Source organism: Penicillium chermesinum (genome assembly GCF_028974085.1).
Source record: "Penicillium chermesinum strain IBT 19713 chromosome Unknown utg000004l:1.0-3345178.0:1.0-3348027.0, whole genome shotgun sequence".
In the NCBI taxonomy this organism is placed as follows: Eukaryota; Fungi; Ascomycota; class Eurotiomycetes; order Eurotiales; family Aspergillaceae; genus Penicillium; species Penicillium chermesinum.
Genome location: NW_026695314.1, coordinates 1,294,071 through 1,319,720, shown reverse-complemented (window position 1 = coordinate 1,319,720; position 25,650 = coordinate 1,294,071). Strand labels below are relative to the sequence as shown.

Sequence of the window (25,650 nt, the reverse complement as noted above, 5' to 3'; positions counted from 1 at the left end):
GTTATGCAGCAATTGAGCACGAGGGACGAAGACAAAACATAATAAGTGCCAGACCAGGGTATCATACCGCCATAGGAGCGGGTGTTTTATCGGTCAAGGGGACCCTCAATGTAAGCTGAAGTGCACTCCGTCATCGCTGCTAGAATCTCAAAACCTAGGGGGGTTCCCACCTTATTATGGTTATTTTTCAAGGCGCATCCCTTAGTCTCATGGTAATTGCAGGAAAGCTATCCCTAGAGGCTCGATCTTTCATGCTCCACGGCTGCTGTCATGCCAGGTCGAAGAACACCTTTCCAACACGGAACAAATGGAGAACCGCGCTACGGGGTATTCAAGCCCCTAGAACAAGATCTCACCGCTATGTTCAGGCTCAAAGCCCATGGTCTGCAACTCACGGTCCCGCTTCTTGTCGGAGGTCTTGCGCTTGTCATCCTCCTGCTTCTTCAACTCCCAGACCTCATCGTATGGCGCCTTGGTAATGCCGGGAGGGAGATCATCTTCACGGTCGAGGTCCTGAGAAAAACAAGGTATGAAGTTAGCGACACAAAACCGCCAAATTGAGCAGGTGCACATACAACTTCACCCAGCAACAGCACATTTTCTCCTCGCACAATGAAGATGCCTCGAGAAATTTCAGCGTAAAGGTTCCCGGCATAGATCCGTTCGATGGTGTCCTGAAAAACAAGGTTTGCTATGAATTTCAAGGTTAGAACAGGCTTTTGTGCAGGCTACAGTGTGGGCTTCATACCAAATTGATCCCAGCTACGCAGAACACCAATCAACTTGCGTCCATCACGTAGAACCAGGACTAACTTTTCTGCCGGACAAACACAATGTTAGCAAATAAGCACATTGGAATGGAAGAGATGCCTGCCATTTCAACTGAAGTGGGGCATGATTCGATCGAACATACTATCCGTGAGGTCCAACAGCTGGGCGGCGGTCGTGAACATCTGAGGTGGGAGCTGGGGGGGACCAGGAGTAGGACCCTGGCCAGCTGGTCCAAGCGCATTATGGTTCTGCTGAGCACCCTGCTGCGGCTGCTGCTGAGCATTGGCAGGGCTCTCGTTGAGAGACAGACGTTCCATCGCGCGGGGGTTGGAGATAGAGGGGTGGGAAGGCGGAGAAGGGAAGGAACAACCAGGGCGGTGAAGGAGAACGAGAAGTTGAGGGGGGGAAGTGGCTGAGGACCAACAAACGCAACCGTTCGAGACGAGCCCAATCTGTAAGAAGTAAGAGATTAGGCTGGGCAGAATTATCGCGATGCGGCGCCTGCGAAGTTCTCCGAGCTGCGAGCGCAGGGCGGAGTGTTTGTCCTGTTTGCTTGTGATCTATAAATTCTCGGCAGCTCATTGCTGCTTATTCTCACTCCTTAACATCAAAGACAAGCCAAACTAACTGATAATAGGAACAGTTCATCAATTATACACAGGATTGTAGTGAGACCAAAAGGCCTAATGAATACAAAACACGAAGAAGCAAACTGAACACTGAACAGGGGGGAATATTTTCAAAAACCACTTGAGAAACAGAAAACAGAAACCAGAAACCAGAAATCAGAAACCAGAAACGCATGAAAGACCCTCCTGGGATCTTGACACGTGGAACTTGGAACAGACATCACACAACACTGACCCCCCTTTGCTGCCCTCTTGCCCTTTCTTCTCTCCTGCGGCTATACGGCGCACAATAGGGCTCATCGGACGAGCCAATATTGGCACGCACCCCATCCTGTGAGCGATGATAAGCGGGACTCGAAGGGGCAGGAGCAAGCTGTGTTGCCTTGAACTGCGCATCGGAGATAATGCGGCGGCCATACAGATACCTCATGAGCTCGAAGTCCGGACGACTGCCCGCCAGAGTATGGCCATGCTGATAATGCGCCGAGGCAACATGCTCCAGCAACCGATCCCACGCAGAAGACTGCCCTGGCTCCTGACTCGAGGCCTGGAGAGTTGAGCTGCGCCTGCGGTGGCTGGGGTCACTGGCATCCCTGTCCGAGAGCGGGGTTGAGGGAGCAGAAGACTCGTTGTCTCTACTGTCGGTCTCGTCGTCCATGCCGTCGGTGAATTTGGTGTTCGGGCAGATGGGACAGCGCGCTGTCCGTGGCGGCGGGTGTGTCCGAAAGTGGCTAAGAACATGGATCTTCCATTCGGCTACCTCGTCGAATGAGTCGTGGCAATCCAGCATATAGAACAAGCATGCATAAGCCCGTTCTTGTGATGAGAGGGTTAGCGACTGGATGTCTATTGTCTCTGTGGCTGGCTGCGCGGCGGTTGCTTCCCATCTTGATGACGACGACGATGTCCGTTCACCCGTTACAGCGCTATGTCTATCGGCAGACGCCGAGGGTGGGCCCGCGATCGTGGTGATCACTGGTGCCATGATACTACCGTCGTCGATGACCTCGGGGCTATAGGGAGGGCCGTAGTCAGCAGCGATGGACTCGGTGTTTACGGAGTCGGTGGATGGTGAAGACGATCCGCTCGAGAGACCCGGTGGGACAGGCGAGGAGGACGGCATTGAGCAGACAATCCTCACCTCGCCTTGCTTCTTGCGGCTTTGATCCGGGGTCCGGGTTCGGGATTGGTGGGACATCGGGGCGCGAAGACTATCCGGCCTCTTGTGGGGAAGGAGTCTTAGATGAAGATCGTGTCCGCCAAAAAGGCTATTCTTTGCAGATCCACTCCGACTTGCAGGTCTAGAGCAACGCAACTCGAGAACGTGAACAAGAAAGACCAGGTTGCCAGATTTGCGGCCTTAACATGCGGCAATTTATCCAACGGTCCGAGCTGCTCCGCACGGCGCGATGGCGCGGGGAATTTACGGGCACGAGGGAGAGCCCTGGGGCCTAGAGCCTGGGGAATCGCGTCAGAGGGCTACTTGGACCATGGGCGGGGAGGAGAGGGGGTTGTGCGAGCTGTGGCAAGTGCGGTACTGATATGGAATCGACGGAGCAGTACCGATCCCCAAACACCTATACATTGCACGCTCAAGGCGAAAAACATACCCTGGAATTCGAGGGAAGGACAAAGATGCGAAAACGCGCCAGAGCTATATCGCCCAATGGGGCTAACGCTCTAGAGTCTCTTTGGGACCAGCGCCGGTCAAAGCGACTACGATATCCCAGCCCTCAACAGCCTTGGACCTGAAGAAGGGAGATCGTGTACTGGTGGAACCTGTGGCCTGAGCTGTCAGCATGCATGACACACAGTGCCTAATGTAAGTACCGGCGTAGCCCGACGGGTCCTGAGGGTCGTACCGCGGAGGATTCCCAGTACAAGCGTCAGTAAAGTACACTTCCGGCCAATCGTACCAAAATGTACTTTTAGTTGGACTCGGGGTTGTGGTCCTGGGCTACCTGTTTTGGAAATGTGATACCAATCTATTGGGGCCTGGGATGCCCTTTCTTAAGGTACCGCTGTACCCGACTGGTACCTGACCCAGACTATCAACTCGTGTAGACCGTTGACCGTTGAGGAACGATTATCATCCGGTCGTTCGCTCCCCGCTGATTGCAAACTTTCCCTGGAACTTGTTCAGGCATCCATCTCGAGTACTTCGGGGTAAGCAGACTCTCGGGGGTTGGTGATCAAGAACTTTGGTCTAAGAAACATGTGAGTATCACACATAGGTGTTAAGAGGTTCATCGTGCGGTTACCCAAAAAGAAGTGTGTCCGTTTTTTTTTCCCCTCCCACGCTAGCATTTAGAGCGTGAGCGGGGACGCTCGGGGGCCAACGTTTGGTTGCAGTAGTGCAAAGGGCTAATGGGGTCGAAATCCCGAGTTTCAAAGTTGGGGCACAATTGCGGTCTTTAGAATGAAGTCTAAGTATAGGTCAATGTATGCACCGATTTGCGAAGGCGAAAGGGAAGTATGTTGCAGAGGGACAGGCATAGCGGGGTAAATTCTACGACTTCAAGTGGACTTCGACAAGTTCCACGTATTCGAAAGAAAACGCTATGGATCAAGTTGGCTTCGAGACATTTGAATTGTATTCAGCAGAATATTAAGTAGAAGGGATTTTGATTTTTCCGTGCAAGCACGGTCAGCAAATTAGAGAAGAATTGAAAACAGGTCAGAAATGAATAAGGCCACAGGCCTTGAGGGGAGAATGACAGGAGTCGAGGACTCCAAGACTTCGGATTCGAAGGAAAAGCCACAAATCCCGAACCGTCTATAAATAGTACGCCTCACCACGGAGGAAACCACAAAGGTAGAAGAGGGAAGAAAGATGTATCAAAAGTCAAAATGAAAAAAAACCCGTCCACCGACACCTTTGATGCCCGCAAAGCAAAGCAAGAAAATGCACAAAGTCTATATCGTTTCGTGGTGCGCATAACACAAATTCTCAGAGGGGGATGTTGGGGTGGAGAATTAAAATCGCTCCGCAAGGTCGCCGCCAGCAACGGAAGTACTAGCAGACGATGAGATTGAGCTGTAGCCAACGGCTGGGTTCAGCATATCCTGTACCGCGACCTTGGGGACTTGAGGCACCGGCAGCTTGCGCTGAGTGCCATCAGGCTTCGACATGATGTCCGTGATGCTAGGACCCATGTGGCCTTGCCCGGGGCTGTAATAATTAGGGCCCTCCGGTTGTGGCTCCATGGGAGCCAAAGCGGGAGTGTGTTGCAGAGTGAGATGGCGGATAGTTGGCAGGTGCAGCTCGTTGGCGCCCAGTGGACGCAGACGAGGAGAATGTGCTGGAGTTGCCAAAGGCGTGTGATCAGGCGTAGGTGAAAGCGAGTCATGGGAGAATGTGGGGGAGGAAGGCGCAGTAGAGTTGGGGGAATTGGGACGGGAACGCTTTACACGATGGTGCCCATAATTCTCGTCATCCTCGTTGGAATGTGAGCGGGTCATGTTCTGGGAGATCGCATAGGCCGACAGAGAAGGCAGACCACGTCCGCTAGAATGACGCGATCCGTAATAATTGTGACGAGACCCGTGGAAGCCCATGTGATCATCCCGCTCGACCTGCGAAGCGGCAGTAGCCAATAAGTTGATGTCCATGCCGGAAGAGGCGCGTTCGGTGTTGCGCGCGTATGGATTTAAGTTGGTGCGCATGTGATTGGCGTAGTTTGAAAACGAGTGTGGAGGAGACACATCGGGGGAACCAACCTGCGACACAGGCGCAGAGCGGGTAATGGGCTTGCTGGGAGGAGGCATCATGTTGGCGGCATTGGCCATGGGGGTGTCCTGTCCGGCAGCCGAGGCGGCAGCTGCCAAGTGCTGGGCCTTATTACTTCGGCGTGAGTTGGGATTGTTGTGAATGCGCGAGTGACGAGTAAGTTCGTCGGACCGGCTGAAGCGCTTAGTACATCCGGGGAATTGACAGGCATGGGGCTTCTCTCCGGTGTGGGTGCGAATGTGCCGAGTCTGGTGCTCCAGACGGTGGAAGGCGCGGTCGCACAGCGGGCACTTGTAGGGACGAGGCAAGTCCTGGCGCACCTCTTCGTTCGCGGGGCGGGCGCCCTTCATCAGAGGCGGCAAGAGGCTCACGGAAGACGCCATGGTGGAATCGGAGTCGGCGACGCTGGCCTGGGCAGAGTCGTCCGGATTCAATAGATTAGAGAAACCGGAGGCAGCTGGGGGAGGCATGAGAACCCTCTTAAACAAGGGCGGGAATTTGAGACCGAGGGTCGAAGTCGTGCAGTGGACTTTTCCCAAATTCAAGGCAGGGCTCCAAAGCTGGTTGTCGATCAGTGGGAGGACGATCGAGTCGAGATAAAAACCCAATAGGATAGACCAGCTGGGGTATGGGGTGGAAGAAAGGGAGGCGAAAGGAGGAGGAATCTGGAGATGACGATCTGGGGAGCAGCAGATAATATAAGAAGGAAGGGGGGCAAACTGAGGAATGGAGGGGAAAATGAGGAAGGGAGAAATCGGGGAGAAGGGGTAGCGGGAATCGGATTGGAAAGAAAAATGGGAAAATGCGTAATTTAGGAAATCAAAAATAAGAAAAATGGGGAACTTAAACCAAAGGGGAAAGCGAGTCAAAAGGCGGGAAAAAAAAAATCTTTTTTTTTTTCTTCTTTTTTTTTTTCGATTTTGATTTTTCCACCCAGAACTTATCGGACAACAAAGGTAAGGGCGTGTGTGGGGTGAAAGGAGGGTCCAGCATTTGGGGCGGCCTTGGGTCACTTTGGGGGACAAAAAGGGTGCTGCCAGAAAAAGGGGGAAAAAAAAAAAGAAAAAAAGAAATTTCAGCGGAGTAACTCCATTTAACTTGGAGAACTCCAGGTGAATTAGTGGCTGAGTAGATTAAGAAAAGAGCTACGGAATACCGGGAACACGTTCGGTGTTGTTTTTGGCACTTTAACCGCTGGTCGACCTTTAGCCCTCGATAACATTGAATGGGGAGACTATATATGTGCCGGTGTTATTTCAAGGTCAAAGATAGATACTCCGAGATATGACCATTGCGTAGCTTGCAACTTGATCCAGCTCTGAAAGGTCTGTTTTACATGTGCTCGGGGAAATGACATCGCCCGAAACGTAGAGAAGAAAAGGCCTAGGTGGGAAAAGGGTTTTTCTAAAAAAAAAAAAAGGGAAAAATAGAAATAGGAAAAGGCAAAAGGCGACGTCCTCCATACCACAGAATGTGGGGACCGGGCTAGTCCCGCTACTCAAAAGGTCCTCTGATTATCTCATTGACGAACCCCGTGTGGCGTGACAATGGGTGCGTGGCTCTTTTTACCCTTTCTCCAGCTTTACTCCAGACGCGCGATAGCCGTCTCTTTTAGCACCCCACCTCCTTATCTTCCATTTCCCCTGCTGACCTTGACTCTTATCCGGCCCTACGAGGCTCCTTATTGGATTCTGCACGATGAAGGGGTCTACTAGTCCCTATATTCTAAGATGTTAAGAACCGAAGAACCCAGAAAGTGAAGAACAGTCTAGACTGCAGCCGGGTAAATCGCGAAATACAGGCGTAGATCAGGGTAGCCAAAACTCTCAATATGTACTAGGCAAAACCGCTTGGCCATGACGATAGACGGAGTCATCTATGATGTCGACGCATGATACATGGTTCGAGCATGATTTAGTCATGGGGAAATGGAGAGGTCATACAGCACCAAAGGTGAACTGCCCACGAAAACAAGCCGGGTGGCATTTCAATTGTTTCCAAATGGGAATCCCCCCCAAACTCTGTCTCTGTTTTTGGGTCCTGGTTACGCAAACCACGATGATCAGCCATTGCAAGATAGGATGAGACACCCCGGATTCTATCATGGGGATTTCCTCATCGATCAGGACAAAACCGGATAAGGGGAGACTGATAGGCATCGATCGTCCAATTATCGACGATGCCGCCTGCAGCCGCAAAAGCCGCTCTGCGGTAGACTGGATTAGAATTACTTGCCTTTTCTCTGCTCTTCTGCTGGGTTGCATTTGCCCCGGAACCGAGCCCGGTTGAATCGGAAATTGTGGAGGAGGGTCTCTCTCCCCATTCTTCGATAACACCGTCCTGTGCCACAGGTTCATGTCCCCCAAATGCCCGAAGTTTCCCCCCCCCGGCCCATCATTCCCTTGGCCCGCTCCAGATAAGGCCAGATAGGCACAGATAGGGTGTAGACCAAGGTTGGCCCTTGATTAAAAAACAATAACCCCGGGTAAAATGCCCTCCCTTCGCCCCCTCCCATGTGCGGTCATGGTGTGCAGCCCATGACCAGTCTGGTTGGATCACGAAAGCGGCTACGCGGGCTGAGTTTTAATTCTCTATAGATGATCGTGGGTCTCCGTACACAAGGAAGTCACACCTCTTTTCTCTTTCTTTTTCTTTTTCTTTTTTTTTTGGTCGCTTACAGTCCAAGAGCGCCCCCCCAAAAACCGCCTTGCTCTGCCTCGAACCCCTGGTTCGTCTAAGACCCGGGCGGTGGGAGACCTGCATACAGCCGTGACACCAGGGGATCCCCGTTAGTGGGAGATCTTAAGCATGAAGTTGGCGGGTCTGGAATGCCTGACTCTTGGCTCCTAGCGCTTTGCTACCCCGTACTCCAGACATCCATGCCATTTGTGATGGACCACAAGCCGGAACACATTCCACTGCTACATTCCAAGGTATTCGCGGGAAGGAGGCTGCCACGGGGCTTCAGCCTCGGAAATTTTTGCCCTCCAATCCCGAAACTCTGTCGTCTCGTAGCATCTGCCATGGCCCTTCCGGGGCGTGGAGGGCGGGGGGAAAGGAATAGGAATTAGCTGAATCAACTTTGAACCGGGAATGCTACCCGGGTACTTTTGCCGAGGCTTCGTAAGAGCAGATCACTCGAAAGGCCAAGAAGAGCAGAGAAAAAGAAATTGACGGAAATCCGGATGCGGGCGCGGCAAAGTGGGTTCGCCTCTCCACGGGGAATGGCACCATCACTCTGGAGAAACTCCGGATTCGTCGTCCGATCTGCAGGGGGCGTTTTCACTAGTTAGTGAGTAAGTGTAAGAGGGGGGGGAAGGACAACTTGAGGTTTCTCCAAAGAATAACCACGTCCTTCGTGAAGAGGCCGCTTGAAACACCCTAGAACGGATCTGGCATGTTTCAGCCCCGGTTTCTCAGGTGCAGTTGTAAGCTGGGCTATTATGGTCAGCATCCAGGTCCGGGGCCTCGAACGCCACGTATACCTCGAGGATTTCAATCATTTCCAGGTGTATCAGCTATGGGAGGCCTGGGATCATCAACTTATCAGTCTATCATCACGCACCAGCAGTTGTCGACGGAACTCGATTCCCGACCCGCTCGTCTCACCTTCCTTCCTGTCCCGTCTAAAGAGATTCCTTCCCCCACGATCGTGGAGGTTCAACTCGTCCGTGGGGGACACAAAGACACGGGAGACCCCAACTGCCGAGATGCGCAGCGGTCAGCTTTAGGGCAACGTAACCCGGAAAACTCTGCGATCTCCACAGCTTCTCCAACCTGGGCTTATCACCTGGGAATGATATGATCGCTAGGGTCTGGGACTACCCGAAGATCGTCTCCCAGAAAAATGGGCTACCCCGCAAATCGTCAAAGGATAGGGTAATAGCCGGCGATACAAAATGATCACGCCACGCCTTCACCGGACATGGATCAAAGCCTTGCAGGAGCCGTGACGACGTGCATGATCCTCAGGCCTAGCAGAATTCTAGTATAGACTATTATGAACCGATTTCGTGATTGAGGTTCCCAAAGTCCGACATCGCAAGGTTGCTCCCTACACTACAGCACGCCATTCCGGACAAAAATCTCGAGAATAAGGCCTGGAACACACCTCATCCAGGATGATCGAGTTTGCCACTATCTTTGCATATTCTCCATACTCTTGCCCCGCTTTCTATGGTGATCGCTACAAGGTGAACAGGAGCTTGAAGCGCTAACGGCGGCGATTGGAGTAGATAAGCCAAAGTCAAATTGGGGGGAGCAAGCAAGCATGTATGTACATGCAAAAAGCAAGCAAGAAAACAAGAAAATGATCAAATGCGTAATATGGCAGGGTCCAGGATCCCTCGAATAGGATACAGCCCGTTTTCTCTATGTATATATTTTGCAGATCCTGCTCGAATGGGCGTTCGTTCATGACCGCCACCATTTATTTATAAATATATTTTTGGATCCCGTACCGCCAGCACGATGTCAATCTGACAATAAAACTACGTGATTCGAATGGTCATTCCTCCGCACACACCTCTCCCAGACCGACTGATCAAACGCCAAGGTTTACCCACGGGGAGATCCAGACTAAGACATCCATAGCCATGACAACATCGTGTTGGAGTTGCCAGTACCCAATTGGGGGCCACATCCAACTCATTGCAAGGTGTCATCATACGTAGAACACCCCAGACCTGGGCGCATCACGAAACTCTCGGGCCCGCACACATCAGCAAGTGGGCACCTCCTTGCCGGGTGAGTCATGACGTGCTCCGTAACCAGTGCTCAGCTCGCGCCCAAGTCAGGGTCCAAGGGGCGCTTGATTCGAGCCAACACTCGTGATTGCGGTTCCGCTGCCTGAAGATCTCTTCAGGTTTGAACTCCATTGCGCAGCCCAGGCCAGCCTGCTACACAGAATACGAGGCCAAGGGGGCTACTTCCAAGGTACAAGGCTTCTATTGCCTGATGGTTGGCTAGCGGATGCAGCCACAGCTGGCGAAGCTGATCGACGCTTTCGTAAGCGATATCATCCGTGGAGTAACTACTCCGTATCAGTTGACTTATTTCCGTACTAAGAATTCACCCCCCATTTACCTAGATAGGAGAGATGGTATGGGAAAGTTCGTTACTATCCAGAGTACCATCCCAGCAAGTGTAACATTTGATTTCTCTTGGCACGTCTCAGTTGCGGGGAATGGCAAGATCTGGGGTAGTCTCGCACTTCCCCGTTGCACTTTGAGGGGAAGTGCTCGCGAACAGCTACTCAGTTGAGCGCGGGGAAAGGGAGGCTGCATAGACCTTGGAGTAACGCGATAAGCATTTGATAATGACATTGATAACGAGCTCCTAAGACTTGCAAGATTCCAACCTTGGAAGGGAGTTTAATGATTAGTAGTCAAGCAATGGTGTGACCCCGGCTCAGGGTTACCTAAGACCGTAAACCCGAGCCTGGAGTCCTGGAAGGGGCCCGGTTAATTCCGCAAGGGCTTTTGGGAGGCCGCTATTACCACGACCCATACCTCCAAATCACCACGCACGCCAAGGTGGCCGATCCGCGCTCCACAGCTTCTGGAACAGATTCCCCACCCAATGAATCCCTCCTATAGGCGCATCATGCTGATATCACCGCCCCCTTGGCTATGCGGGGCAGACCTTCCGGAGTCCGGTGCTCGGACGCTTCTGCAAAGGACTGGGGAAGACAAAGTCCAGACAAATCTAGATAAGGATAGAAAGGGACCCAAGCGATGAGTTTTGCAGAAGTTCCCATTACACATGGAAAATGCTAGAGCCCCGAACATCCCCCTTTCGGGACAGAAGGGAAGTGAAGGGAAGTGAAGGGAAGTGAGCTTCGACAGGTCTAGCTCTCGGTGAGGCAAGCACGATCTCCCCCCACTGAGTGAATTCTTTGTGTGCTTGATTACCCCATACTCTTTTCAATAGAGTAACCATATCCACTTCCCACCACAAATCCACCACTCTAGTGCTCCTGCGAGGCCGCTCTTGACTGGCTGGCAGAACGTACTCCTGTCCATCATTTCATGATCGATCTTGCAACACTTGCATGTGCGAAGTGTTTTTTTCACACGTCCTATCCTCCGTATACAGCAATTACTCTGGCGCCCCCCCCCCCCAAGTCCTTCCGTCCCCAATTATACCCCAGCCCGCTTATCTGGCGGACGCGATAAGGAGACGGGGCAGAAATAAGGGGGATTCCCTCGTCGCACCCCCAAACGGAGGTTGCGGAATCAAGCTAGCAGAAAGATAAATCTGGCGCCACTACGGAGTAGGCGAATTGCTACCGTATGTGGTAATTATATCGTGTAATCCAATGCCCCCCCCAGGATACAAATCCTGCTAGCCTTGTCTTTCACGTGTTTGACAGTGAATCACCTGTACCACGGGGAAGACCCTTAACCTTCACGAGCTGACATGACAGCTTCTGGTTGGAGGGAGCTTTCACATGCGGAGGGGGGGGGGTCGCTGTAATCACATGCGAAACTGGTAAGCTTGGGGGGAAGCCACAGATAAGGATTCCAAGAAAAGCAAAACTCGATCTTATCAGCATAACGTCATAAGGTGGCTTGCGGCTTTGACAGGCCCCGGATGCGATCATCCCAAAAGTATACCCGCGGTCTAGCCCCAGCCGAGGCTTTCAGCTTCCATGTAGCCGGACTGTCGACAACTGAAGGTTGATGTGATTTTCAAGGGATTTTCCAGTCTATGCCCGATTTTCACAGATCGCCCGAGCGGATCCGCAACCCGCAGCGCTGGTCCGCTTATCGTAGTACTGTCATAATTCCGGTTTTTCTTTAGCCCCAGGAGAGACAGACGGAGTTGATGCCCCCCCAGGAGCACGGCTGAAGGTTACGCTAGCTACCCTCGCTCTTCCCCTATGGCGAAACGTCGGCGCAGCTCGGTAAATTGGCCTCTGGTGCTGATGACAGGTTTTGACCAGCGAAACATCTTTCAGGCTCGTAAGTATGGTCCCAACGCTGCCCGAGTGTCTCCAGTGGTTGGAGGTACCTCGTCGCAAGCTACTGTAAGCTGAGGGATCTTCGCAAGCTCTGTGCGAGCTAGCACATCTTGCATGTATCTAGACTGTCGACATGCAGGTACCGTATACATGGCACCCGGGACTCTTCGGTCCAGCCTTTGGAACAGAGGTGCCCACTCCCCTCTCGTTCCATAGGGCTGGGGTAAACCCATCGGGAGAAGTCGGAAGAGTGGGATTCGTGGAGGGCCGATTGTGCCATTCTTGCATTGCGGGGCTTAGTCACTTTGCAAACCTTCTTTTTTTTTCTTCCCTTTTTGTTTTTTTAACGACGTGCACGGGGAAGGCGTGGCGTAGGACATCTCCATTAGGAATGACGGCTCGGCATTGAGAGCAATATACAGAATAAGACGCACATCCGAGGTTTGGATTGAACCCACCAATACGGGAGGTGCAGATCTTGCTGGTAGTCTAAACCAGGACTGTACATCGGGACAAAATTTCCCACGGTTCTATCAGAAAACCTCGGGGATGAAGAAAAATTTTCACTTCTATGGAGCAGGTACTTAGTAACGTTCGAAAAGGGGCTCGGTGAGGCCCACGGGGGTTGTCCGCGGTGGCACAGACTGGTTAGAGGCCCCCTAAAACGCGACTCTTCCGTGTTGGATCCTTAGAGACGCCCCCGGGCCCGACTTTCGCTCGGCCTGAAAACTCGGCATCCCCGTGCCGACTCGGGCACGCTTGTGCCCATGGGCGCTGTTGATTGGCTGGTGGGCGGTTCACTTTGAGAACGCCCCTCAATCCCTGCTTGGGGAGGTTTGGGATCTCCACACTCGAACCCGCCGAATTTCCCCCGACACCGCTTTGCCACGGGGTCTGACCGGCTAACTTGCTCCATTTGGTGGGAAGGGGGGGGGAGGGGGGCTCTCAACAGCGATGGAAATCGTCCAGTCCAGATACGGCCTGGTTGAGTCGGTATCAGGTCCCACTGGTCAATTGGTCAGTTGGTGTCGAGGATCGCCCATCTATTGACAGTTCTCCCGAGCCTCGGCATTCACTGCCAGGAGCACCTTCAGTCCGGCCCGGTGCTGAGCAAGAGTACATGTGGTCTCGGATGACTGCAGTCGCGGGTGGTCCGACTGGGGTTCCGACTTGCGGAGGTTTCGAGAGACTTCTCCGCGTGGAGCGGTGAGATCTGTTATGGAGTAGAGGGCAATTCGTGGAGACTGCGACACGGCCGCTTCCCAATCGGGGTTAAATTGACGGTATGCAACTACGGCGTACGTGACTGTCCCTACCCCCCTCCAAAACTTGGGTCCTGGGAGAATGTACAAAGCTAATCTTCTGCCTGGACTATAGCAGACTATCATACTTTATTGGCATACCATATGCTGTCTACTCATCGTCTTTTTCTACCTTGTCCATCCGTCCACTTCATCTACGCTCCAATCTCGGACCGAAATCCGCCCGCGCCAGAAACGGAAGCAAAAATGTCCGTTCTGCCGTGTCTGCCCGCCCGCAAAGCGGAGAAACTTGTCGAGCCAAAGTGCGTTGCGTGCAGCATAGACAGCATCAAGGTGACTTGATTGAGATCAGCAAACCACGATACCTGTCCTCTACTACCGCTACGACGATCCCACATCGACACGTTCGTCGCTGTGCCAATCCGCACCCATGGCACCTCCACGCCAGCGCGCTGCCGCGCTCGTGGATGACTCCAGATCTGAAGCTTCCAGTGGCACTCGAGAATACAGAACGACAGCTCCGAAGAGCCGCAGGCCTGCCAATGCTTCGAAAGACAAAGCTGCAGTGACCAGTGCCCCAATCACACAAGAACCGGTAGAGGAACTCCCCAATGTACGTACAGCCCAAAGAAAAACTCTTAGGGGTTGAGGCATCGAGAAGGCAAACGACGTCACTCTTGACGAGTAACACCCTGAAGCCCTTCAACATATCTCTCTATGCATTCACCAATCTTCACTATGGATACCTCACATCCTCCCCGAAAAAATGGGAGAAAAAGAAAAGTGAAAGACCCCCCCACTAACAATCCCAGATCCCCTGGTCCGACCTCCCCCTCGAAATCCTCAACGCCTACCGCCACGCCCACAAACTCCCCACCCCCTCCGCTTTCTCAAACGAATATTCCCGTACCCTCCTCTCCCAAGGCATTGGCCTGCGATCGCCCACAGCTCTCGCCGCCCGCCGCGCCCAATCCCAAGCCTCCCGCCGCGCCGGCCCCAGCAACGGAAATACCTCCGGCACCGCAAGTGTCCCCACAGGTTCCGGCAGTGCTACAGGCAGCGGCACCGGGAGCAGCAGCAGCGAACACGAGGCTCCGCTGCGCCGGATCATAGGTCAGGACCGTGTGAGCAAGGAACAGTTTGCGCATGTTGTGCGCAAGCATTTCAATAGCGCGGGGTTGTCGGAACAGGAGGCTATTGCACGGTTTCTGTATACGGTGCGGGAGGAGAGGAGGGGAGACGGTTCCGGTTGCATTTCCAGCCGTAGGGCTCTTACAGTCTTACCTTGCTGAGGTTCCTCTGTTAAGGCTGGCCCCGCTGGGAGGTTGCTGGGATTTGTTCGGGGGGTGTTTTTACGTGCTTTATCTCTTTATGATACCCATTGGCGTTTATCGGGGCTGGGTCGCTTTTGTCGTAGATGGCTGGGCCTTTCTGCATGTTGTCAGAAAGGCTTTCTGGATTACGGGGTTGATATGTGATATCTTAAATACATGGATTATATAGTGGGCTTTATCTTCGATTTGTTCTATTAGTCTAATCGAATATGGTTTGGCCATCGATAAAGAATGGATTTTATTTGATAGTTTAAGGTATTTCCAGGCGTATTCGAGGTTGTATGGGTCACGCACCTAAATGCGTCTAGGCAGGAATCGCAGCACGGAGGTAGTAAGAAGGGAAGGGGAGGCGTAGAATCAACCAAAGCAAGGAGGACCCCCCCAAAAAGGATAACAAGAGTGATATCGAACGATCAAAGGAAGATGAACTATTAATGTTAACGTCAACGGATGGCTTCCCCTCTCCGTATGGACCCGATTTTTCCGCACCGAGAAGGAACATCCCTGGCACTCGTCTAGATACAGCAAGTCCTTTGTCTATTTCCAGGCATTGAGGCCTGCCCAAGGATCCCCGCCCCCAGGCTGGGCCTGTGGCTGGGACTGAGAGGGTGTCTTGTGGTGCCCGTAGGGTCTGCTTTGGGCATATCCACCCGGGCCAGAGGGGTAAGCACTACCAGTCGAGGGTGGGTAACTCGTCTGCTGCGGGCGTGGGGGAGGCGGGGGCGGGATGTAGCCCTGGGGTGCAATGTAGTGAGACGAGGCTGTTGAGGCAGCAGTGGGGGCGGGGCTAGCGCTCGTGTAACCAGAATAGGGCGTCGGCGTGTGAGAGAAGAACTGTTGGTTTGGGGGTGGTGAGACCGGAGTTTGGTAGGGATATGCCATCGGGTTGTAGCCTTCTGACAACGGAGCAGCAGCGCCTTGCTGGAAAGACTGCGGCATATAGGGCATGCTGGGATTACCGCCCATGCTCATGTATTGTCCGTAGGGCGCTGGGGAGTGCGACAGAGGCACGCCATGCGGTTGTGCCCCAGGCATGTTAGGTGGGTATCGAGGAGACATCTTTGGCGATGGCCCTGTTCCATATGCAGGGGTCTGAACTGGAGGTGGAGGAGATTTGACTTTAGCTGGGGGAGCAGCAGCAGAGACTGACGAGGGCGAGACTGAGGGTGGTTTGGGCTCAGTTGATAGACGCTCCATTAACTGACGAAGCTTCTCTCTCTCGCGATCTTCCTGATCTGAGATGCCGCTGGCCTTGTCGCGCTCGATCTGGCTCAGAAGCTGGGCGCCCTCAGATCGGCGGTTGCTGATGAAAGTCTCGACGTTCTTCCGCAGGCTTTCAACATTTTCGCTCATTTCTTTGTAGAACGTCCGAGCTTGCATTACTCCGGAAGACAGATTATTGAACGCCTCGTATATCTTTTTATACCTGGCCATTACGGAGTTCCTTTGCCGAGTGACACCCTCGTATTTGGATTGTTCAGCTTGAACACGCTTATCCTGGAGCAGATCCGCGTATGTCTTTGTGAGTTCCTTCATCAAAGATTGTTGCTTGTGCGTTGCCTGTAGCAGACGGTTCTGATGAGGGCGGAACTTTTCTAACTCAGCCTCGAATAATTGGGTTTCTTGACCAGCAATCGACTTCTTGTTCAATATCAGGACGTTTGAGATGTCATCAGTGTGGACCTAGGGTATTTTAGTGGGTCTGCATGATGAAATGGATGAGGAACGCGGTTCTACCTTCTCCTTGAGATCTTTGAGAACTTGTGCTCGGTCCCGCTTGACAAGATTGAGTTTCTTCAAGATTTCCTCCACCTTGGCGATCTGATCTGCAACAGATGCGCTACCTTCGTCGTAGACATCGTCCAAGAGACTACCCTCCGCAGGACTGGTGGCTCCGTTTTTGCCTTTATTATGTTTAGCACCGGCCTTGATCATTGCCTGCTGGAAGAGGACATCGGCTTCGTCTGTTTCGCCGGCAGAACGCATTTGATCGAAGTCTGCTTCGAATTGCCGGAAGGAGGATAGTAACTGCGTGTCACTTGTACTAGCCTCAGCTATGGTATCGCGATACGTACGAATATCACCGCGAAGCGTAGTATTCAAGCGAGCACTCGGTTGTTGACTCCAATCAGCTCCGTATTTGGACCGCATCTTCTCGCACACACTTTCCTCCAAATCCAGTTGCTTTGAACATTGGTCCAATTGAGCTGTCACATCTGCCTTGCGTTCCTGAAGCTCGTCAAAAGCCTTATTAAATGGTTTGTGCCCTGCAAGCTCAGAGCACCAGCGGGTAAACTCCTCGTCCACGGTCATTTCCTGATCCATGCCCCCTTTCAAAATGTTCAAGCTGCCTGGTAATTTGAGATAATCCAGACTAGCCGCCATTTCACCGTTGGCGGTCTCTACTTTCTCGGTTTCAGCGCGTATCAACTTGGCTTTCTCCTCGTCGTACAGACTGGCTGTTTCCGTGACTGACATCGGCACTAGCTTCTGGAAGATATCCGGCCCAATAATGCGCTGAATGTCTTGCCCTTGATATAGTTCACTGACAGGAATCGCTTTGGCAGCCGGAAGCTTCGCCACTGCTGAAAGCCCTGCCTCATTTGGGACGGGTTGGTGGTATATGAAGTCATTGTCTTTGATCATGGATGCAAGCTTTGTCTGGACGTTGGTTTGGTTATGTTTGACAAGCTCAACAAGCGCAGTTCCAGACTCAGCAGTCATGTTCGAAGTTGCTGGGGCTGATGAAGGGAACGCTTTGGCCCAGGTAAGTGCGGTAGTGGCTTGCTTATCGGCCAGCTGCAGCCGAGCGATGGCAACACCGTGGGAATTGGCTTCATCGTCGGCAATCGCTTGGTAGTACGAAGCAACAGAGCTTAGATGGGCGGCCTTTGCTTGCACAACAGTTGACCACACCTTGTCGAAGACATTCTTACTTACAAACTCCTGCATTGTTTCGCCTGCCTGCTGATACAGATAGGCGGCTTGACCAGCCAATTTAGCGAGAAAGCCTGGTTTCTTCTCATCCGTTATTTGCTTCTCGAGGAAAACCTCCTGGGCTTGGGCAAGTGTGACGTTAATCAAAGTCTTGACCGTATCCCGGTTGAGGTCGGTTGAGGGAGCATGCAGGAAGTTCTCGTTGATATAGGTGAACATGCCCGCAGATGCCTGGAAAGAGTGATAGGCCGTCTTCACACCTGCATCCTCGGCCCGGTTTTGGTTGGCGGCATGGCAGGAGAGCACAGCGGAGATGTTGAAGATAATGGAAGCTTTTTCGAAAGCTAGCGAGTATTGAGATGTAGGTTTGTGAGTGAACGCGTCGAACCTGAAGGGAGATCAGGGTGATGAGCAATTTCCCCCCTTAAGGTATAAACGTTGATCTTTGGACTTACCATGTGAATGAGATCTTAATATGGTTCTCGTCGACTGGAAACCGTAGATCTAACAGTTCCAGCTGACCATAGTACCGGTATAAGAGATCGCGACCCGTAGCGCTATCTTTCCCAGCACCTCTCATGTCCTGTCTGAGACGGTTGAGGGTTGCGCATTCTTGGCTGTAGCGCTCGGGGTCCTCGCCATAAGTCTGCCTGATGTAGTCCTTGAGGGGCTGGATCCAATCGATTTCGTTGGTCTGCTTCAGCGGTGCCGAGAGCATAGGTGACTGAACCATTGTGATATGGTCGTCAGGAGCGGATTGCTCCCATCCACAAGAAATCGAGGAAAAGGAAGGAACGAAGCGCGAGAGCAGGGGTGGGGGGGGGTAGTAAGCGGGGGTCTCAACGGTGCGAGGGGACCAGAATCGAGGCTGTGGGGTAAAGACAGGAAGTCCAGCAGTGCTTTGTCACTCGGGTACTAGTAATGACGTAGACCCAGAAGGTGGATCAACTCGAAGTCGAGAACAGTCCAAGAAGCACGGAGGGGAGAAGGAAAGGAGGGGGAACCGGAAGTAGCGGGCGCTCTAGACGGGATGTGATGGTCTTGGTGACGGCCTTGTTGATGGGCGCCAAAGAGCCAAACAGGACACCGCACGCGGATAATGTAGATCTACCCGTAACGCTAAACGTCATGGATATAAGGCTGGTTGATCGGGAAATCTGAGGAATTAATCAAATGAAAACACAGGATTAGAGGAGATTGAGCTGGGATTCATTTTGTTCAAAAGATTTCTTGAATTCTAGTCTATGGAAGTAGAGAGCTTCATGGCAGCCTAAACGCATAGTAATACAATCGCCCGCCATACATCCTCAGACCCTCACAGGCAGAATAGGTCCCATCTCGCCAGCGCTATGTGAAAATAAATACTAGTAACAGTCCAAATGGTATACAAATACACAGATATACACGTGATCAGATCACTTTTTCGAGTCGTCGCTCTCGCTCTTGTCAGCACTTTGCTCCTCGTTCTTCTTGGCGTTTTTGGCACCCTTGGCATCTGCGGGCCCGGACTTCGTAGGATCATCGGCCTTGTTATCCACGAGTCGATGCCAGACAGACTTGAGGAATCCTTCGTTCTTGTGCGAATCGGCATCGGCGGTGTCAGTGTTGGAAGAAGCACTGGAGAACAAAATCAGTTAAAGCGACTATAGTTCGGGTTTATGGAGCCTTACCTTTTCTGGTTGACATTCATCGTCCGCCGAGCAGTCTTGTCGTTCATTTCATCGGCGAGAACTTCCAAAATAGTCCGCTGGTTGGCAGAAAGGTACTTGGGCATAGCAACCTTGAACTCAACCTTCAGATCACCCGTGGGAGTGAAGCGCGAACGACCGGCACCCAACTTCTTCATGCCCATACCAGAAAGGGTGATACGATCACCAGTGCCAGTACCTGTAGCAACCTTGACCTTAACGTCCTTGTCGAGGGTAGGAATCGTAACCTCACCACCCAGGAGCGCTGTCGTAAGGGGAATCTGGGCTGTGTACAAGATATCCGAGCCGGAGCGGCTAAAGCGGGGGTCTGGCGCAACTCGAATCGTAACATAGAGATCGCCAGGTTGGGTACGGGTTCCGGCGGCAGCAGTGGCGCCCGTTGGAGGGGCATCACCCTCGCCGCTAACCCTCATGCGCATGCCATCTTCGACACCAGCGGGGATGTCCACTTTAAGTGTTTTGCGCTCTCGAATAACACCGTTTCCGCTACAGGTACCACACTCCGAGCCACGGGGTACAGTCATACCAGCACCTCCACATGCATCGCAAGTTGCAGCGACCTGGAAACCACCTTGCATGAGATGAACACGAGTTCCTGTTCCATTGCACTGCTTGCACTGGGACCGTTTGGCTCCTGGTTTCAAGCCATCACCCTTGCAAGTGCCACATTGAGTCAGAGGTGTAATGACGATCTCTTGAGTTGTGCCCTTCGCAGCATCCATAAATGAGATACTGCTCTGAACTTCGATGTCCTCGCCCACAAGTATCTGCTCCTGGAACGGGTTTCGTCGACCCGGGGGACCACGACGTGCACCGCCTGTAAAAGCGCCAAACAGATCTTCAAAGTTGATATCCTGAGAGAAGCCGCCGCCAAAGCCACCTCCTCCAAAGCCACCTCCGAATCCGTGGAAGCCACCAGCACCGGCGAATGGGTTTCCTCCCGCGTTCGGGTCGAAACCGCCATTCTGGTCGAACGCAGCGGATCCAAATCGATCGTATTGCTCTCGCTTTGTCTTATCCGATAGCAACTCGTATGCAGATTGGGCTGCGGCAAATTTGTCTTTTGCATCGGGCTCCTTATTGGTGTCAGGATGGTACTTCTTGGCCATGCCGTAGTACGCTTTCTTGATGTCGCTGGCCGAGGCGCTCTTGTCTACTCCGAGGGTCTTGTACGGGTCGGCGATCGCGAGAGCAGCAGTGGAGTGAAAGGGCTGTTGATGGTCAGCAACTGATCATCTCTTTGAACATACCTGTTTCCGTCATTCGTAGGAGATGGGACCTACCTTGAATAAGAGCACATATGAAGCTCTCTTCTTGCCGATTCCATCCCGCAAACGACGTGCGGGAGAGAAGGAAGTCGGATGATAGCCTCGTTTCTGACCGGACGAGCAAACACTAGGACTGGCTGTATGCTTCGAGCATTGGGGTTGTACCCGCAGCAGGCGCGCGGGGAGGGCCGCGGCCTTCGGGAATGCTGAGGGATTCATGGATACGAAGAGTAATCTCCGAGCGGTAGTTGGACGACGTTAAATCCAAGGGGTTTCGAATTGGAAAGCAGGAACGTCTCGGACAGGGAAAACAAAGAGTCGAAGAGCGAGAAAACTTTATCCCCAGATAGCAATGGACCCGTCCGCCAGGCGGCTTCTTTAGAATCCAGTAGTTCCCCGAAGAAATTCGCGACCTCGACTGCGGGAATTGGTCACGGGACCTCGTCCGCTCATTAGTGATTACAGAGCAAAGATCCGGCTTCCGATTTCGCCATCTCCTACCTCCTTCTCCCTCATTGTCCCAGCTAAGCTCTTATCACTCTCTAGAGCTGTGCGGCGGGCTTCTCCTCAGCTTCAAAGCCATACCAATTTCCTACACCTCCTTTTCGTCTTATATAAACCCCGACATTACTTCCGACATACTGTCACGGACAGATACTTTGATAGCATGCTCCGCGGCCAGACCCTCCCCTGGAGAGCTGCGCTCCAGCAGACACCTCGCGCATTTCTCCGGAAGCACCCCTTGTTGACCCCAAGGTACAATGCAAACGTTCGATCAGCATTAAGCGCCGGCTACCTCAGTCGTGCGACTCCCTCGGTTCCCCGCATGTTCTCGTCCAGTCCCATCCACCGAAAAGACAAACCGCCACCAGAGGATCCGAAAGATGAGGAAGTGCAGAACGAGGAGGAGGGTGCAGCCGGGGAGACACAGGATACCGACCTGCCCCCAGAGGCCCGCAAGAAAGCTGGCGATTCAGGGAAGAATGCTGCTGAGCAGGGTTCTTCACGGCGGAAAGACAAGTTAGCCAACGAAAAAGAACAGCGCGCATTAGAGGAAGAAGAAAAGAAAAGCACGAGTGCAAATGAAGGCAAAGGCGACTCAAACCAAAGCCCATCGCCCATACCACCAAGCGGTGGCGGCTCCGATCCAAAGCCTAGCTCCGCAGCTGGCAGCGGCAGCGGTGGAAATGATGATGGCGGCAAAAAAGGCAAGAGGGGATCATCTGAGAAGTCATTGCAAAAGCCCGCTGTCCCAGATGTGTATCCACAGGTCATGGCCATTCCTATTGCGAAGCGTCCGCTGTTCCCCGGATTTTATAAAGCGATTACTATTCGTGACCCGAGTGTTGCTGTTGCGATCCAGGAAATGATGAAGCGTGGTCAGCCATATGTCGGAGCGTTCTTATTCAAGGACGACCAAGCTGATGGTGATGTGATTGAGAATTTGGATGATGTGTACGAAACTGGTGTATTCGCTCAAATTACTGCGGCCTACCCTCTCCGCGGCGAGGCAAGCGGTGTGACGGCTGTCCTATACCCCCACCGCCGTATCAAGATCTCGTCCCTTCTTCCACCCAGTGAGACCACCAAGGGAGCTCCTACTGAGGAGAGGACAGAAAAGCGAGGCGATGTCGTGGCTAGTTTTGAGGAGGGCGCTGCGGAGCTTGTGTCAAAGGATCACTATGAGCCTACCTCTTTCCTCAAGAAGTATCCGGTCAGCTTGGTCAACGTGGAGAATCTAGCGGAGGAGCCATATGACAAGAAAAGTGGTATTATCCGAGCCGTGACCAGTGAGATTGTCAATGTGTGCAAAGAAATCGCCACTTTGAATCCTCTATTCCGCGACCAGATCTCGGCTTTCTACACCGATCAGTTCCCTGGAAACCTCAGTGATGAGCCTGCTAAGCTCGCAGACTTTGCCGCTGCGGTTTCAGCTGGCGAGCTCCATGAGATGCAGGATGTGCTAGAGACTATGAACATCGAAGAGCGTTTGCCTAAGGCTCTCGTCGTCTTGAAGAAGGAACTGATGAACGCACAGCTTCAGTCCAAGATTACCAAGGACGTTGAAGCCAAGATCCAGAAGCGTCAGCGTGAATACTGGCTCATGGAGCAAATGAAGGGTATCAAGCGGGAGCTTGGAATTGAGTCAGATGGCAAGGATAAGCTTGTGGAGAAGTTCAAGGAGAAAGCGGCGAAGCTCGCCATGCCGGAGGCTGTCAAGAAGGTTTTCGAAGAAGAGCTCAATAAGCTTGCGCATCTCGAGCCAGCTGCCTCTGAATTCAATGTCACTCGCAACTACTTGGATTGGTTGACCCAGATCCCCTGGGGTCAGAAGAGCGTGGAGAACTTCGGAATCAAGAATGCTGTTACAGTTCTTGATGAAGACCACTACGGTTTGAAGGACGTGAAGGACCGGATTCTGGAGTTCATTGCTGTCGGTAAGCTTCGGGGCACCGTGGAAGGAAAGATTCTCTGCCTTGTTGGCCCTCCCGGTGTGGGAAAGACTAGTATCGGTAAATCGGTGGCTCGTGCTTTGAACCGACAATACTACCGTTTCTCCGTGGGTGGGTTGACTGACGTTGCGGAGATAAAGGGTCACCGACGAACCTATGTTGGTGCTCTCCCCGGACGTATCATCCAGGCTCTGAAGAAGTGCCAGACCGAGAACCCTCTCATCCTCATTGATGAAGTGGACAAGATCGGACGTGGGCACCAAGGCGACCCATCATCTGCCTTGCTTGAATTGCTCGATCCCGAACAAAACTCCTCATTTTTGGATCACTACATGGATGTCCCTGTCGATCTATCTAAGGTTCTTTTCGTTTGCACGGCTAATGTCACCGATACTATTCCTCGACCATTACTCGACCGCATGGAATTGATTGAGCTCTCTGGCTATGTTGCTGACGAGAAAATGGCCATTGCTGAGCGATACCTGGCCCCTGCTGCTCGAGAACTCACTGGCCTGAAGGATGTCGATGTGACTCTGCAGCAGGAGGCGATCGAGGAGCTCATCAAGTCCTACTGCCGCGAGAGTGGTGTTCGAAACCTTAAGAAGCAAATTGAAAAGGTCTACCGAAAGGCCGCTTTCAAGATCGTGCAGGATATTGGCGAGGATGTCTTGTCGGAAGAGGCTGCTTTGACTGATGAGGGCAAGGCTGCCGCTGAGGAATCTAAGGAGCATGAGCCATCCGACCCGGCCGGCACCCCCATCGAACCAGAGACGGCAACTACCGAGACTCCTCGACGTGCACTCAAGGTCCCGGAAAGTGTCCAGCTAAGCATCGGCAAGGATACCTTGAAGGACTATGTCGGTCCTCCAGTGTTCACTGCCGACCGTTTGTATGAAACCCTCCCACCCGGTGTGACCATGGGTCTGGCATGGACCAGCATGGGTGGTGCCGCGCTATATGTTGAGTGCATTCTGGAGAATGCATTGAGTCACAATTCTCGACCTGGTCTGGAGATCACCGGCAACCTGCAAAATGTCATGAAAGAGTCGTCGCACATCGCCTACTCGTTTGCCAAGTCAGTTATGGCGCGCCAATTCCCTGAGAATCGATTCTTTGAGAAGGCGAAGGTCCACCTGCACTGCCCCGAGGGTGCTGTTCCGAAGGACGGTACGTAATATGCGCCTTCATCGCGCCCACCTCTAACTAGGAAACCTGCTAATGAGACTACGCTCAGGTCCCTCTGCCGGAATTACCATGACAAGCTCGCTTTTGTCGCTGGCGCTTAATCACCCGCTTGACCCAACCGTTGCCATGACTGGAGAGCTGACTGTGACCGGCAAAGTGCTTCGCATTGGAGGCTTGCGCGAGAAGACCGTGGCTGCGCGCCGGGCGGGAGCGACCAAGATTATCTTCCCAGCAGACAACACATCTGACTGGCTTGAGCTGCCTGAGGTGAGTCATGGCAATTTGCTCATGATTTTATGACTCGAGAAATGACTAACCTCTTTTTTCCAGAACATCAAGAAGGGTATTGAAGGCCATCCGGTCAGCTGGTATTCTGAAGTGTTCGACCTTCTCTTCCCAACCTTGGACCGAGAGGCCGCTAGCACCATCTGGCAGCAGGCGCTCCGCAAGCCCGAGGGCAAGGACGAGGAGAGCCGCGACGAGTAGATGGGCGTTTGAACGACTTCCGTGGTACATACCTTGTAATTTCCTGTATAGTTTGTGGGCACATGGCGTCTTGTCTTTTTCCGCCATGGGAAATGCATGGGGCTGGCGTTGTGAGTTCTAGATCCTTGCAACGGTTCCTGCACAGGAATCATTTGCAAAGTTTTCTCTTGCTTGATTTTTTTTTTCTTTTGCCTTTTTTCTCTTTGTTTGGGCTAAGTAATAGCCGACACTCCTCTCAATGATAGGCCTCGTCACATCTCCCTCGGGGCATTGACTCGATATGACTAGGCTTGGACGCCTGCATGGATGCATAAATAAGCCCTATAAGTAGCCATCCAGGGAAAATATCACCTCCAATATCTACCTATCACAGAGGATCCTCCCTGGGTTAAGTATACCAGCAGGTTGCTATCGTGCTGCTATCGTGCTTCTGGCATAGTTCGGTGCCATTTAAGGGCGGCTGTCGTGTCCGCTCTGCCCACCAATCAACAAAGTACAGCTTCGTCCCTATCAGGCATGAAGAGATCAGGCCGCAACGCACATGGGCAGCCTCACTTTTTTTAAAAATCTATTTTTTAAAGTGCGATGAATCATATCCCCTTTTTGATATTCTTGAATTCCTTTCTACATAAGAAGAATTTGATTGATTCCCTGCAGCGTTCTTTTGCTCCGCTGTGAGACATTGACACCTTGCAGTCGATCGACGCACAACTCCCACTAACGTTAAAAATTTGGGTTGCTTTTTTTTGGTTTTTGCATCTTTATGAGCATCGCGAAAATTTCGTCCAAGCTCTGACCGACACTCGTGCACCGCCTTTCCCTTTATGCTCTGACAGCCTCCCAGCCTCTTCTATTTGTGACTCGTTGATTTCCATATACCCCCTTCCTCTTCACCAATTTCGAGTTAATTAGACGCCAAAAG

At 52.5% G+C, this 25,650-nt stretch overlaps 8 protein-coding genes across 8 annotated transcripts; 3 read left to right on the top strand and 5 right to left on the bottom strand.

Annotated features, from left to right (window-relative positions):
- Window positions 1–339: 339 nt before the first annotated feature.
- N7468_005394 (U6 snRNA-associated Sm-like protein LSm1) lies at window positions 340–1,088 on the bottom strand (the record flags this gene model as incomplete). Its single annotated transcript, XM_058474691.1, has 4 exons — window positions 340–513; window positions 576–691; window positions 749–817; window positions 914–1,088. The coding sequence occupies 4 exons, from the start codon at window positions 1,086–1,088 to the stop codon at window positions 340–342; spliced, it is 534 nt and encodes a 177-aa protein (XP_058330431.1).
- A 532-nt stretch (window positions 1,089–1,620) lies between these two features.
- Window positions 1,621–2,598, bottom strand: N7468_005393 (uncharacterized protein; the record flags this gene model as incomplete). The annotated part of the gene is made up of 1 exon (XM_058474690.1): window positions 1,621–2,598. The coding sequence occupies one exon, from the start codon at window positions 2,596–2,598 to the stop codon at window positions 1,621–1,623; it is 978 nt and encodes a 325-aa protein (XP_058330430.1).
- Window positions 2,599–4,376: 1,778 nt separating this feature from the next.
- Window positions 4,377–5,600, bottom strand: N7468_005392 (C2H2-type zinc finger protein; the record flags this gene model as incomplete). Its single annotated transcript, XM_058474689.1, has 1 exon — window positions 4,377–5,600. One exon carries the CDS (start codon window positions 5,598–5,600, stop codon window positions 4,377–4,379), a length of 1,224 nt encoding a protein of 407 aa, XP_058330429.1.
- A 3,050-nt stretch (window positions 5,601–8,650) lies between these two features.
- On the top strand, window positions 8,651–9,033 carry N7468_005391 (uncharacterized protein; the record flags this gene model as incomplete). Its single annotated transcript, XM_058474688.1, has 2 exons — window positions 8,651–8,850; window positions 8,898–9,033. 2 exons carry the CDS (start codon window positions 8,651–8,653, stop codon window positions 9,031–9,033), a joined length of 336 nt encoding a protein of 111 aa, XP_058330428.1.
- Window positions 9,034–13,786: 4,753 nt separating this feature from the next.
- Window positions 13,787–14,597, top strand: N7468_005390 (histone deacetylase complex subunit SAP30 Sin3-binding domain-containing protein; the record flags this gene model as incomplete). Its single annotated transcript, XM_058474687.1, has 2 exons — window positions 13,787–13,969; window positions 14,169–14,597. Coding segments are annotated over 2 exons (612 nt in total), but the record flags the coding sequence as incomplete, so codon positions are not given.
- A 630-nt stretch (window positions 14,598–15,227) lies between these two features.
- On the bottom strand, window positions 15,228–18,360 carry bro1 (putative signal transduction protein BroA; the record flags this gene model as incomplete). The annotated part of the gene is made up of 3 exons (XM_058474686.1): window positions 15,228–16,373; window positions 16,428–18,015; window positions 18,083–18,360. 3 exons carry the CDS (start codon window positions 18,358–18,360, stop codon window positions 15,228–15,230), a joined length of 3,012 nt encoding a protein of 1,003 aa, XP_058330426.1.
- A 682-nt stretch (window positions 18,361–19,042) lies between these two features.
- Window positions 19,043–20,823, bottom strand: N7468_005388 (putative mitochondrial DnaJ chaperone (Mdj1); the record flags this gene model as incomplete). Its single annotated transcript, XM_058474685.1, has 3 exons — window positions 19,043–19,201; window positions 19,312–20,547; window positions 20,620–20,823. 3 exons carry the CDS (start codon window positions 20,821–20,823, stop codon window positions 19,043–19,045), a joined length of 1,599 nt encoding a protein of 532 aa, XP_058330425.1.
- Window positions 20,824–21,271: 448 nt separating this feature from the next.
- N7468_005387 (endopeptidase La) lies at window positions 21,272–24,728 on the top strand (the record flags this gene model as incomplete). The annotated part of the gene is made up of 3 exons (XM_058474684.1): window positions 21,272–24,224; window positions 24,292–24,509; window positions 24,573–24,728. 3 exons carry the CDS (start codon window positions 21,272–21,274, stop codon window positions 24,726–24,728), a joined length of 3,327 nt encoding a protein of 1,108 aa, XP_058330424.1.
- Window positions 24,729–25,650: the final 922 nt, after the last annotated feature.